Source organism: Rhyacophila brunnea, unplaced genomic scaffold, assembly GCF_057557595.1.
Source record: "Rhyacophila brunnea isolate RB1 unplaced genomic scaffold, BYU_Rbru_1.0 scaffold_19, whole genome shotgun sequence".
Lineage (NCBI taxonomy): Eukaryota > Metazoa > Arthropoda > Insecta > Trichoptera > Rhyacophilidae > Rhyacophila > Rhyacophila brunnea.
In genome coordinates this window covers 34,264,657-34,280,549 of record NW_028232848.1, presented here as the reverse complement: position 1 = coordinate 34,280,549, position 15,893 = coordinate 34,264,657, and the positions used below count along the sequence as shown (strand labels likewise).

Below are 15,893 nucleotides of genomic sequence, written 5' to 3'. Positions count from 1 at the left end.
CTTAACATAATGTTTTTTTTATTGCGGGTTGAGAATTACCATGCCCAAGGCTTTATATAAAATAAAAAAAACTCTTTTTTCGTTGGAACTTAAATATATGCACGATTAAATCATTATTTACATGTGCATATTTAAATTCTCACCAACTATTAAACCATAATATAATAATTTAAATATAAATAATAATATTAAATATATTTTTTTAACGTACCTATAAGTACCTAACCCCTATTTAATTTCGAATTGCGTGGCGTCCAGTTGTCCCGGCGCCAAATCGTTCTAGACTCTATAATATAACGGTAGTGAAATAAATTTCAATAAATTTTCGTTCGACAAACGGAATCGCTTCATGAAACTGAGTATATGTATCACAACTCATTTTGAAGTTTCTAAGGTCGTATTTGGCCGACACTTAATTATTTGTCTGATTGAATCATGCCGCAGTATCTGTCGGTCCTTCACAGCCAACACGTTATAATCGCCACAGTTTATATCACTCTAGAATAAATTTACTCTTGACCGACATTAAATAGCAAAACTGACATTAGCGTAAACATCAGCCATCATGAGTTTAATTGAAGATTCGGTTGAATTGTCAGACGATTATACAAAAGAATCGCTAGATGAAGTAATAAAAAATGAACGATTTAAAGACTACAATACAAACGTCACAGTTGCTAGTGCAAAAGGTGATAATTACCTCGGTATATTACGGCGAATTAAAGTGAAAGGTACAAAGGAAGATGATACGAAAGGGACATTGGATCTTATAATGAAACTTCCTCTAGCATCAACAGCGCTAAGAGAAAAGTTTCCAATAACAAATCTGTATAAACGAGAGGTTTACGCGTACAATATTATTTTACCAATTCTCAGTAAATTCGAGGATAAGTTTAATATACCAAAAGAGGAAAAGTTTAAATATGTTAAGTGTTACAAGGCTGATGGTGAAGAGTTTAAAGAATATTTGATTTTGGAAGATATGAAAGCATGTGGTTACGAAATGTCAAATAGGAAAGTATCTTTAAACGTTAAACAAGTGAGGCTAGCATTAAAAGCCTTAGCAAATTTCCATGCGTTATCTTTCGCATATAAACACGAAAACCCTGAAGAGTTTAAAGAACTTACCAAGGACTTACAACATCCGGTAGCGATGGAAAAAGAATTTGGGTATTTCTTGGATATCCTAAGAGACAGAGCTCTCGCAGCTATGGAAGATCCAAAATGTAAAGAGAGTTTGGAAACATTTGGAAAGGACCTGGTTGATAAGATGACATATTTTTTATGCCCCACTACAGCTGACCCTTACAATGTAATATGCCATGGTGACTGCTGGGTCAACAATATGCTCTTCAAATATGAGGTCAGTAAAATTTTATTTACTATTTTTAATAAATTCGAACCCGAATAAATACTTGATCTATCATTACAACTAGGGAATCCAATCTTGAGCCAAAATTCTGATCCCGGGATTTCGGGATTACAATTTGACAATCCCGGGATTGGCATTTTTTCCATTGTTAGTATAACATTTTTATATTTACAAATAACATTGATAAAATCGGCCAAAAATAAATCTAGTATAATTTAAACTATTTAAGACATTTATTGTTAATATTGTATACGTTCAATCTTAGAAATACATAAGTTTAATGGAGTAAATAATATTGTAATATAAATTTAATATTAATGTGAATTTAATATGAGATTGCTGTTTCTGATAGGAAAGACTTAATGAATGGGTTAGCGAGATTTAAAATAGTAAAGCAAATCATGGTGTACTTATGGTCTTTCCGCTTCATAAATCTAATTAGTCAGCCAAATATAAAACTGCCGTAAAACGTATGAGATTATGGTGGAAATCTTTCTCATTTTTATTAATTTATGTGAAAAAATAAAATGAATCGGCAACCTACACATGGGTATAAATCAAACTTCGTTCAAACTCAGTTTATTTCTAATGTAGTTATTTGTTATTAAAAGTATGTTTCTGTTATATTTTCGTTTTTATTTTATTTTCCATAAAAATTAATAACAAAATCAATCCCGAAAGTTTCGGGATTATGTTTATCAATCCCGGGATTCATAGGTATCGAAAATAGCTCGGGATTCCGGGATTGGAATCCCTAATTACAACACTCTATACCTAATATAATTGAAAAATTCTAATGAATTTAAGTTTTGTACTACTCCGTTTGAGTCGTTTTTTGCGACCTGGGTTTCGCCTTTCGGCATCTTCAGGCGCTGTGTACAAAAAACGACTCACATGGAATAGTACAAACTTAAATCCATTAGAATTTAATTAACTCTATCAAGTGCCTTCGGTCGATAGTATTAATATTAATATTATTGCCCTTTAATCTCTTGGATAATACACTGATTGCTTATCTAAATGCCACTTTGTTGATTTTTTAACACTTTCACTTCAATTTATCCACCGAAATAATATGTTCAATTTGAATCGAGTATATTATTACACCCACGATGGCCGAGCGGTAAACGCGCCGCCTTATAATGTCGTGAGTTACAGGTTCGATCATGGGTCTGTCAAATACACATATTGTTTTCCAATGTATGTTTGGAGTCAGAGTATGGACCTAAGATGTTAAGCAAGTGGCTAACGACTAACACACATTTCTTGTAAAAACAAAAGTTTATTAATACAAAACTCCAATAACGATCTTCTTAGAATCAGACATGGTCAAAAAAAAATATAATTCTTATAGAAAGTGACATTTTTCATAGTATAAGCATCATTTTCAAAATCTTGTTTCCTATTATACACCATATTATATTTTTTTCAACAAATTATTTGTAAAGTCGTTTAATACCGTCTATCTACTCGAAATGATATTACAGCACTGTCAGCATCTGTCAAACTATTATGAGAGCATCATTTGTATTTATCACGAATCAATTAAAATAAACGATTCATTTATTCTTATATTTTTCAAATTTAGAATGTACGTTTACATATTATTACTCTTTGTTAATATGTCTTATTCCTATCTCGCTCTTTCTTGTACACTCATACATTACAGTTAATTCAATATACATAATATACATAAAGTAATACGGGAAGTAGGCGAAAAGGTTTTTTCAGCAGGACAGACAAACTGAACATAAAAACATTGTAAATTTTAACTCATATACTAGAGACGTCATTGTATCTAAAGTTGTCTAAAGTCTTAAAAAAAAGTAAACATTTTTGATCCAAAAGCCTCGTGAATTGTTTAATTTTGGATACTGATGTGATTATAATAACCGACACAGGGGATAATGATTGTATATGATTTAAGTGCATGCATGTATGTCTGAGTGTTGAAGGTTTTTGCAAAATTCATCAAACAATATAATTTTAAATTCTACAGTAAATTATTAATACTTATGAATACTAAACATACAATCATAAAAGTGTTGTAATATAGATGACATTGTTGTCAAAAATATGTCGCTGTTATGGAAAATCCTTCAGTAAACAATATATTGCACTAAGACTGAAGATATAATATTTAATGCATATTTACTACTGTTTGTACTATAAATGCTCACTGATAGTATTTTAAATTAAGGATGTATTTGAGAAAAAGAAAGAACACGTCACTTTCTTTTTATTGTAACGTTGTAATGTAATATAATTAAAAAACTCGCTTATTATAAGATATAAAATTAAATAATTTGACATTCGTATTTACTCAGAATTAGAGTTGGGTATTTCCCGAGAAAATCTCCATCTCGAGATTCGGGATTTCCCGAAATGATGAAATTTTGAATTCTCGAGATTCGGGATTTCCAGAAAAGAGTTCTCGAGATATCGAGAAAATTAAAAAAAACCTGTAAAAATCCTAAAATCAGTGTAAAAACAGACGAATTCCAAAAAAATATGATTTTTTTCATTTAAGTAAGAAGACGATCAAAATAGTAGAAAAGTAGAAAAACAAAAATAATTCAAAACATATCTTACTTATTAAAATAGAATTTAAAAAAACACAGACTGTCAATGGCTGCGTCTGACAATCGCGCACGATTTTGAAACACGAAATTCCCAGATGTTGAAAAATTGCGCTCATTTTGAGTCGACTTTGGCTTAATTGTGTTAAATGTCCCGATCAGTCTTTGAACGTTTTGTTTCTATCCACTTTTTTCATATAGAAAAATCATTTTTTCAATTGATATTTGATAATAAAGAAATCCCGAATTCCGAGAAAAGATTCTCGAGATCCGGGATTTCCCGAAACCCAACTCTGGTAACCACAATAAATAAAGATTTTCGAAAAACAACAAACCGGTTTTAACTACAACCGGTTAACCGGGTAACCGGACGTTTCTGAACTGATTGAAAACCGGATAATTTATTAACATTGTTATCCGACCGAATTCTTACTGGATGTTTGTATGAACAAAACATAATATTAAAATGTATGTGAAAAGACATATCACAACCACGCAGTTCGCCATAACAAAAATAAAATATTACCTACTAAATAACTTACTACTCGATTTGGAAAGAGCCTTTAGAACAAGGTTAAGGTCATTTTTCTTTGAATTAATCAACATCTATTGGTATAGGTGTAACGACCTTATATTTAAAAAACAACAATAAACTAATTGTCCTTAAAATGGAGAATACACTTATTTAAAGGTCAAGAATAGTAAATTAATAAAAGACTTAAAAGGCACACATGCTAATAACTAATAAGAATAGCACGCATATAAATTAATAAAACTGTTCGATGACTTGAAGAATTTCATTAAAAATATTTTCAAAATATTCGTCATACTTCTTCATTTTTGATTAAAAAACAACAACATTAATATCAGAGCCCGAGCAACGTTAATAACCCATAATAATAATAATAAGCCAGATCTAGAATTTTTAAATATATATCGAGCTTCCAAAATACGCATCTGATGCAAGGCGTTAAATTTAGCGTTTTTTGACATTTCTTATTTATATTATAAAATATCTCACAAGAAAGCTAAAATATTACATCAATTTCATTAAAAAGTTAGTTAGAAAACTATCAAGTTTTTTTCAATATATTTTAGACATTTTTTTAGTTTTGAAAAAATCTACCATTTTTTCCTGCCAACTAGCATATTTTCTTACTCTATCTGGTATATTTTTGTAAATGGCAGTTGGCAACATTGGATTCGAGCGATTTGGTTAGTTTGTTTTTATGTTCATTGGGGTAGAACTTTTTGTTCACTAAGGTATGTTGTTTCAAAAAGCAACAAGATGTTTTTAACCTTGTAATTATTTTGTATTTTAAATGTAGTATAATATTTATTTATTTTTTATTTATTTATAAAAAGAGTATTACGGCATTAGAGCGATTGGCCAATGCGCCATAATACATAATAAATACAAAAATATCTTAATTACAAATAACAACTAATATAACAGGAAAGTGGAAAAGACAACATGTGTAAATATTAAAGAAATATGATAATAAATATACAATTATAAATTTAACCTGTTTAATACATCCACAAACATTATATAGTTAATAAAAAACAAATCAACCTGTATGGTGCCATCAAATAAGCTAATTGCACGATACACAGCATCATGAAACATAACATCGTCCTGCGACGAGGTACTCGTATCTTGAAGACCGTGGAGCTACGATTGATATTGGTGGGAACATGAAAATTAATATTTGCCAGTATATACGGATTGTAAATGAACCCACGAAGAAGTAAAAAGAAATGCTTTAAAAGAACAATCACTCTTCGGGTAGACAGGGATTGCATTGATAGCATACCCAGAAGAAAACGAGTCGGGAAATTCATTTTATTATCATTATCATAAGGAAAGAACCCGTATGTTCTTAAGTAGAGAAATCTATGAAATTTATTGTGGACTCGATCCAACTTAATTGTGTGGTGAGACCTATTAGGTCAATATTCAATAATACTCAACACAAATGATACGTAGATACACAAATAATATCATGTAGATATGTTAAGTAGAGTATACATTTTATAACTTTGCACTTTTTGTGCACTTTTTACTACACTGATACCTATCCCTATTTTCCTGATTACCTCGCCTAAAATTAGATTAAATGATATTATCTTGTATTAATATATCTAGTAATAAATAATTAAATAGATAATATATGTAAAAAAAAAGATTAAGAGTATATTTAATTATTTTTATCCTAGGGCCGGAGTGCAAAGTTATGAAGCATATTATACTCTATCTTCATTTCCCACAAAATTTGGTTACGTAAATTAAAAAAAATATTCAAAAAGATAAATTTTGTCAAAGACGTCAATCATAAAATCCAGTGTTTAAAATGAAATAAAAAAAAAAGTTATGTTGCCATTAGCGGAATAATTATTCCGCAATTTAGTATAACCAAACGTTACTTAAAAAATGTTTGTTAATCTTTTAGTATGGCGAAATCCGTAATGATCGTGTTGCCGTATTCATTTAAATTGTTTAAAAACAGGCGTCAACAACAGCGCACCCGGGAGCGCATTCTGTCCATTTTCCTGCTCCCACTGCAAAATATTGATGTTTGGATAAAGAGAAAAGTTTCCCTATCAGTCGATACTTTTTTTCGTTGTCGTAGTGATTAGTCGAATGTAATTCAGATTAAAATGAAAATAAATATTTTTTCAGTTACATGACTACTAGTTAATTTTGTCGTAATTAGATAGGATATAAGTGACGGTACTGCTCAGGATATCAGGAATACAGCGGAAAACACATTTTGAAAACAGCCGATAAACTGGATTATTTGTTAGGTTAACCTAACCTAACCCAACCTAAACTAACCCAAACTAACAAATAATCCAGTATATCGGGTATTTTCAAAATGTGTTTTCCGCTGTATTCCTGATAACCGAACAGTATCTAAGTGACTAAATTGATAAAGCATATTGACCGGAATCTGATGTAAACAGGATCGAGTCCTGTCCGACGTAATATTTCTAATACTTAGTAATGATTCCGAGGTATTTTCAAAGTATGTATGTAAAAAGATAATATTTTAGTCTCAGTGAAGCGAGTCCGTGGAAAATTTCCCTTTTTTATAACGATATTTGGTAAAACTCAAACTTACTATGACGTCTTATTTTATCTTCTCTGATATTGCAACAGAAACATAGAACTCTCCAAATCAAATTAATCTTAATCGAGCATATCACGAGGCCCTACGCTTAGTGTGAAGCATCATCAGCTTTTACGCCTGGTAATGTATAAGAATAGATACACAATCCTAAGATCGCATTCAGGCGTGTTTGGCCGATTTTAATGTGACTCATTCTAACAACGGGTGACAAATGTTGAAGTTCTCAATCGAATGGGGAAGGACCGAGAAGTTCTACGTGGTATAAAAACCAGGACACTACAGTACCTCGGCCACATTATGAGAGGACAAAAATACACCATTCCCCAACTTGTCATTCAAAGAAATATCAATGGGAAGCGTAGCAGAGGACGGCGCCGCATTTCGTGGCTTAAGAACCTCCGTGATTGGTACGAGTGCGGTTCCACTGAACTGTTCCGGGTAGCAGATTACAAATATAAGATCGCCTTGATGGTGGCCGACCTCCGCTAGGGGATGGCACAATAAGAAGAAGATTCTAACAAAAAGTACACATGGAAGAGAGGAGCAATAACAACATTAAAATTAATGAGTCTAATTAATAAAAATATTGAAAAAAAAGCAATACTGTTACAATTACAATACAAAGTTAAAACAATACTGAAAATACAACCATCGACCCTCTAAACCAACCGCCCCGTACCACACTCGATTTTAATCGAGCGAATCACGAGGCTCTAGGTTTAGATGTGAACCATCAGCAGATGTTTACGCTTGCAAATGTCTCAAGAGAGCTTTGACTGAATTTAATGAAATACGAAATTTAATAAAAAGTGCCATGGGGAGAAACGTACGTAGACTTAATAATAAAGAATAAATAAATGATTAAATTTTAACAATACTGACGTCAGACAGTCAAAAATAATATTTGGAAAATTTTTGCACGCCCACGTAAAAGTTTAGCCAACCCTGCCTTAGCAGTTAGTTTAAGATCAGGCATTAAGTAAAATTAACTGATGCAATGTTTTTATAGAATGTGGTTTTGAGTGTTATGCTAACAGGTTGAAATTAAATTAAATATTAGTATTTTTATGCTAAACGTCATATTTCATTTAATTTCGAGTAGGTAGGCATTCTCGTTTACATAAAAAATATTTGAAGAATTATGTTTTTCGTCTTTTCCATTCCATCACTAGAGAGATTATAAATACCATATGTTACAATTATTTGTCGACAAAATTATATGGCACAAGAAGCCAGCATGTTGATATCCAAGGAAATTGGTGTAATATTCTAGCATTTTATGAGACATCTTAAGTCACTTACGATATCGAGATACGTTAGATTTAACGCGATACGCCAGATGCGTATTTTGAAATCTAGATCTGACAAGAAAGCGCTACCCATGATACTGGCATTATAAGCCGATAACTTACTACTGGCCATAGTGGACACTCTCTGAACTCTGTTATCAATTTTCAACGTATTTCATTCATTTCTTCTTTTAAATATTTATCATTGAGTAATAAATTAATAAGTGATAGTATTTGACCTCTAATGTTTACAAACTCATTGCATAACGTGCCACTGAACTATTATCTCACATTTTCTCCTTCTTGTAACTTTTTATCGCTTTTTTCTTAAACATAGATCCATACCTGACGCACGTGAATATCAGTATAAAACGATGTCACCTCACAAATAGTAATTAAATGGAGATAAATACGTACCCATAAAGGATTGAAATTCCGGTATTCCAAAAACCGGGATCCCGTTATTCATCGATACCGTAATACCCGTTTTTAAAATACCGATATATTCGATATTAAAAAAACAGAAAAAATTAATATAGTATATCTCAAATGACTTAACGTGATAAAAGTGAAATACAGAATATAAAAAAAAACATCTCATGTTTATTTTGGGCGGAAAAACAGCTACTGTAGAGGTTTTACTTAACTCCATAGAACTGACATTTTTATTTATTTTTATTATGTTTCTTTATTAAACACCACAACAGGCCGTGAAGCCAAGAATAGTGGCAAAACTCCCAGGCTTGAGGAATTTACATATTAGATTATGTAAATATATTTTGACCTCACTGGGAATCGAACCCAGAACTCCGTGATGGAAGGCCAGCGCCTTGCGCACCACATACATAATTTTAAAATGAGCATAGACAAAACCAGAACGGATACGTCAGAAATGTAATCACTTCAATATACGAGGGTGGGTCAATAATTCCTTAGAAAACAGCATTAAAACAGTTTTGATTTTTGTATTTTTTTTTATTTCTCAACATAATCTCCTTGGAGCTCAATACACTTGGTTAGACGTTTCTCAATTTTTTTTAAACCGTCAGAAAAATAAGTTTTCGGAAGGTCCTCAAAATAAGCATTTGTCCGATCGATGACTTCTTCATTTGAAAAAAAAACGTTGTCCACTTAGCCATTTTTTTAAGTTTGGGAAAAGGAAAAAGTCACTGGAGTCACTAAATCTGGCGAATACGGTGGGTGGTCGACCAATTCGAACTTCAATTCTTCAATTTTAGCCATTGATCGTAAACATGTGTGAACACGGGCATTGTCCTGATGAAAGAGGATTTTTTCCTGTTTAAATGAGGCCGTTTTTCTTCAATTTTGTTTTTAGCTGGTCCAATAAAGATGCATAATAATCCCCTGTTATTGTTTTTCCTTTTTCCAAATAGTCAACGAAAATAATTTCACGTGCATCCCAATATACAGTAGCCATAACCTTACCAGCTGATTTTACGGTTTTCGCCTTCTTTGGACATGGTTTGCCTTCGCAATCCACTGCTTTGACTGTTCTTTCGTCTCGGGAGTATAGTGGTGTATCCATGTTTCATCTACAGTCACAAAGCGACGAAAAAATTTATCCGGATTGCGTTGCATGAGCGACAACAGGGTTTTAGAGGCCACCACCCTATTGCGTTTATTGTCGACTGTGAGCAAACGCGGCACCCATCTTGCAGAAATATTTTTCATGCCCAATTTGTCATGTAAAATAGAAATGACGCTACCTTTTGAGATCCCTGTAACCTCAATTATCTCACTCAACTTTAATCTTCGGTCACTTAACACCATATCGTGGATTTTATTGATCATTTCTGGTGTAGTCACCTCTACAGGACGTCCTGAGCGTGGTTCATCCTTTGTTGATGTACGACCACGTTTAAATTCATTTAACCAGTTATAAATAGTTGCAAGTGAAGGAGCAGATATGCCGTGAACTAAATCCAACTCATTTTTTATTTCCTTTGCTGTTAACCCTTTTATATTAAAATGTTTAATAACAGCTCTAAACTCAATTTTCTCCATTTTCCATTTTTCCATTTTCCACAAGCAAAATTTTTTTTTAAATGTACGAGAAACACACAACAACCCGACCAATCTGATTGAAACTTCGCAGCATACTGAATCGGTAGTGCCGCTGCATGAAAACAAACCGCTTACAGTACTAGTCGCGCCACCTGTCGGCTTTTCTAAGGACTTATTGACCCACCCTCGTATTATTATATACTTACAAGACACACGTCTGTTCTTAAGTGGGCTCGCACATCAGAACTCGCCGCATGCGTCTTACGACAAATTCGTCGATGTGACGTCATCGTAAACCAAGAAATAAACATTATCAAATGGAGCTTTGCAGATTGGCCGATGCAACTGCGACTCTGCGACCCTGCGACATGCCTCGAGTTGCATTGGCGAAAGCCTGCATGTCGATCTCGAAAAATGTTGACTCCGCGCATGCGCACAGCCTGCGGCCATCGGCCATTTCTGTCTCTGTCTCTGTCTACACTGTCATTGCTCGCTCATCGCTGGTCACCGCGTTTGACGTTTGTTCATACAATCAACACAATAAAAATGGCAGACGAAAGACTTCTCTTTTTTCGCGTTTGACGTTTGCCGCTAGGCAGATGTGCGAGGTTGTAGCATGCAACATTCGCTGGCGGTCTCAGAAGTTTTGATTTATGGCCGTCAGGCACACAAGGCGAGTTGTGATGTGCGAGCCGGCTAAGTGTCAAAGTAAAAAGATCGAATACCTACCAATGTAATCATTTAACATCTGTAAAAAGTATTATTTGCGTTATAGAAAATACAAACTATCTGAATGTCCACGAGTGTTTCCTTCCACAAAGACCCGTAAAATATCCTATCTATACATTCGTATTCAACCTGTCTTAACATAATATATCAGCGGGATAGTTGACATTATACTATACAACAGCTTACCCCCTTAATACTTCTACAAAGAAATTTAAAAAAAAATCGGTTTCCGAATGATTTTTTTTTTGCTGAAGAATAATTGTGATGAAAGAATTGTCTTAATAATATGTTTTAACCGTTTTTTTTTGTGATACCGGTATTGAATATTATGTACCTAATACCGAAAACCCGGTATAAATATTTTCTTTCGAAATTGAAATCCCTCGTAGCCAATTAATTGCTGACGAAATAATGACGACACAATTAAGTGATTAAACAATAATTGTATTTTATACACATTGACATTGTGATTGGGATTGGATGTCCTTGATCATTTCTCATGTTTTTATTTAAATTGTATACTTATTATGTACAAACAATAATTTTATAATAATTATAGTTCCATTTCCAGCACAACTCAGGTATATAATTATTTTTAAATTACGGTATAAAAATGTTTAATAATATTTATTTTATCTTCATAATTTAAACAGAATTCAAATGATTACGATTAATCTTTTTATAGCCATAATAATAATCATTATAAATTGGGTATAGTAAAATTACAATCCAATCATACTTAAATAAACTATTTTTTATTTAACGAATAATTCAAAACTTAAATTTGAGAATATAATAATATTCTTTAAAATTCTAATTGATTTAAGTTTTGTATTAATCTATTTGAATCATACAGTCATAGTAGGTAATAAGATTTGTTATCTATTGTATAAAATTACTATATAAATAAGAATTAACTGTATTCGTTGTCATTGACACATAGTGCCTGACGATGGCGAAAGACGAATCCCGGGTCGCATAACATGATTGACATGAAATAGTACAATACTTAAATTAATTAGACTTTAAATTCAGATTCCATCAAGTAGGTATCATTGATCAGTAGTATTAATTTTCTAATATTCTTTTATTAAACATAAATAATTTGAAAACACCTCATCTACTAGAAAAAATACGATGCCCGACTGGACACGAACCCGTATCCACTGCATTCGCGTCAACACGCTTTACCAATAATTAAGCCTTGTTTAAGGGGGGACATGCTCGTCGAAGGTCAAAATTGAGTTTTTATTGTATTTTAAAACCATGATACTGGACACTCCTTAAACGTTGTAGATAATCTATTTATATAATTTTGAAGCCTTATTATCCTTTATAGTTATTTTAAACATTTGATGACTGCATAAAGTATTTTTGTTACATAAAAAAGTATTCTTTTAAACCTCTCGCTCTAATGTTTTAGAATATAGTCATATTTCGGTACATAACTGTGCAGTGGTGCTAAGATTTTTTACATTGATTAATTTTTAAACGCATTTATAAAACCATTAGTATAATTTATTACGAGATAATTTTTGTATATTATTCACGATAAAAAATTATATTGATAATCTCTGTGATCCCAAATTTGACAAGAATTAGGCATTTTATTATTCAAAAAATCGGCAAGATTAACACATTTGAAGATGATTCTAAATATACTTATTATAAGCTATGTCTTTGGCCATTTAAGTGTGATAAACATCTAATGAATAATGATTGCTTTATAATAATTATTGACCTAAGAATAAGGTAGTGTTTTTTTGAAATACGCCATTTCTTTTGTCATTCCCCAGTGGTTAAGCTACAATATACGGCCGTAGCCATAAATTGACAAACTATAATTGAAGAAGGGAGTAAAATGATATTGACGCGCGTGTTTGAACATGTACCGTTTAAAAAAAAATTTTAAAAAAAATCGGTTAGGTATTCGATTTTAATTTAGTGTTCTTTTGACTGACCTTTACTCCTATTAGAATTACTTTCATATTGCCATATTGTATTACACAGATATTTTAATATTAAAAAGATAATTAGTTATTATTATTATTAAATATCTAAGATAAATGTATCCATGAAGCGACCCTGTGCGAAGCTGGGTACTTCAGCTTGTATAATATAATATTTGTATTATTATAATGATTTTCAAACCATGTAGTACGATTTTAATTTTGATTTTAAAAAGCCGATAACGAAGACCTATTTTTTTACATTACAGAATGGAGATCCAGCGGACATCAGCTTGTTGGATTGGCAGATACTGCGTCACACGTCACCAGTGACGGACATCGCATACCTGATATTTACCAGCACCGACGAAGAACTGAGAAAAAACCACTACGAAGAATTTATTGACTTCTACTATGAGACTTTAAAATCAAGGATAACCCTCATGGATTTGAACATCGAGGATCTATACCCAGAAGCTGTTTTTAGAGACCATTTGAAGTTGCTGATGCCGTATGGACTACTCATGGCGCTGATGATAATTCCCATGATTCTTAGCGAAGTGGAAGATACACTCGATATGGAGAAACTCTTGGAAAAGGAGAAAATTGAGATGGAAGATATGAAGTATGGAAATGAAGAGTCGAAAAATCGATACGGGACGAGGATACGGGGAGTTGTCAGCGATTTTGTGAAGATGGAGCTCATTTGATGATGCAATTTTGTCGACTTATTTAAATCTTTTTTCTTCTTCCGGTGTCTTCGTCTGATTGAGTTTGACTATAGTCATTGTGTGGCGGTTTTAGATGGGTAAATGCCCAAGTGATTTTAGACCACCCCAATGATAAAAATTAGGTCGATCAACTTTTATCAAAATTGTATAAATACATTCATTTCTGTATATTGTTAAAAGTTATTATTAATTTAATTATAATTAATTAATATTGGCGCTACTCTTTGCTGAATCCTATGTGAGGATGCTCAGGGAGACGTCAATTTGGGATTTGATTGGAAGGAAGCTTTGACAAGGTACATTATGCGTAGTAAACATTTTGCAAGGGGAACTTTTTAAGGGAGAGATGGAGCCTAAATGTTTGAAATTTAAGTAAAAAAGAACCTCTGGTCCACTGATTAATTAATGGTTAGTTACAAGTACTTCACATTATAGGTTCGTTTGCAGAGAGCTTCATACTACTGCTATGAAATTTATTTATAATATAAAAAGTCAATCCGTCACGATGGGTAGATAACAGGGAACCAAAAAAATAATGGGAACTGGCTCACCCTACTGGGTGTGGTATAACAGGTTAAATATCTCAAGTGTGGAAAAATGTGAGATAAACTTAAACACGTGTGAAAGAATATGCTATTTTCAATAGTTAATAATATGTATTTTAGTTTATCACGTTAATGTAACGTGCTTTCAATCTTTGGGAACAGTCGACGCGGTTTTTTTAACTTGGGTTTCATGGCTGTCAGGCCATAAACTAGTCTGCTTTAGAACTTTGGTCCATGGTCCATTAATCTGTTTTGTAGTGGAAAAGCAGCCAATAATACTGCACTTTGGTATTATTCTTTAGTTCTGTAAAATTTGTGTATAACTGATTATGCACCCCAGTAAGTAATTACAATGGACATAGGAAAAATGGTAGGTATTGTGTGTGTAAGAAAATCGAAATAGCAACTGAGTGATGATAATATTTCTAAAGTTTACCAACTTAACCATACTTCGTGCATTTGCTATAATTTCAAATGTCATAACATAACAGAAATAACGTATAAAACTCCTTCTTTTTATAGTCTATTTTTTTTTGTTACCAAAAATCTTTTTGTATTACATAATTAAATGATATCCCAGATGTCTAATAAAAACAAACTTTTAATATGAAGAATAATTCTCTTTATCTAAAGAATTAATAAAACATACGAAATTATTTAAAATTATAAAAAAAAAAATAGACCATTGCTCTTAAAACGTCAGATTTTGGTAAATAAATTGGTGTTGTTTCATTTGAATTTGGAATCAGTGTCCAAATCCTTATTCACAAAGGTATGTTGTAAAAGACAGTTGCACAGTAGACGCCTTTACTTGCGCAAATTAAAAAAAAACCTACGAATATTATATTATATCTTTGATATATTTCTTGCTACCCCTTAAAAATACGTATCCCATTGTACAGATTAAAATAGTATTTATTTTCATTGCTGTAGCGTAAGATTTTTTTATTTATTTATCGACGACATCTGTTGGTTGATTTAGATACAATATAAGTATACCGTTGTTAGTTGTATGTTCGCATGTTAATTATTACATAATGTCATTAAGTAGCGACCTTGTGACGCTGTTAAATCGCCGCATTTCCATGCATGAAGCTAATTAATTATCTATGATAGTTAATAACGTAGTTAAATGAATAATAAGTAAGTAGCAATACTAGATACAAATCAGTCATCAATGTGATGATAGGTAATCAATAATAATACATAGGTAAGATAAATCTAGACAGTGCTTGAAATAGAAAATTTTACGAACCGCAACGCTTGATAATATTCCGAAAATATTAATATATCTATATATTAATATTATCCAATTCTATGTATATTTTACAAAGATTAGTGTGTTAGATTCTTTGTTTTATAGTCTTATCTAGCTCAGACAGTCAAATTATTTTTTCCACGAGACGGAGCGATAATTTTGCTGATTTCATGAACCGGAACAGCGCTCCAGTGCGCGTTGGTCCATTTCGAGCCCTGAATCTAGATTGTTATTATGTACATTAATCTTTTATGAACATGAGTGTCTCTTTAATCAATAGTA

At 32.1% G+C, this 15,893-nt stretch overlaps 1 protein-coding gene across 1 annotated transcript; it reads left to right on the top strand.

The window, feature by feature from the left end:
* Positions 1-444: 444 nt before the first annotated feature.
* pkm (Pinkman) lies at positions 445-15,164 on the top strand. Its single transcript, XM_085946214.1, has 2 exons — positions 445-1,363; positions 13,347-15,164. Exons 1-2 carry the CDS (start codon positions 566-568, stop codon positions 13,785-13,787), a joined length of 1,239 nt encoding a protein of 412 aa, XP_085802340.1. The 5' UTR covers positions 445-565; the 3' UTR covers positions 13,788-15,164.
* The last annotated feature ends 729 nt before the right edge of the window (positions 15,165-15,893 follow it).

Excerpts from the sequence above, each read along its gene's own strand:
- pkm (XM_085946214.1), top strand. The coding sequence starts at position 566 with ATGAGTTTAATTGAAGATTCGGTTGAATTGTCAGACGATTATACAAAA. Across the intron at positions 1,364-13,346 it reads ATATGCTCTTCAAATATGAG|AATGGAGATCCAGCGGACAT; the intron begins GTCAGTAAAATT and ends TTTACATTACAG.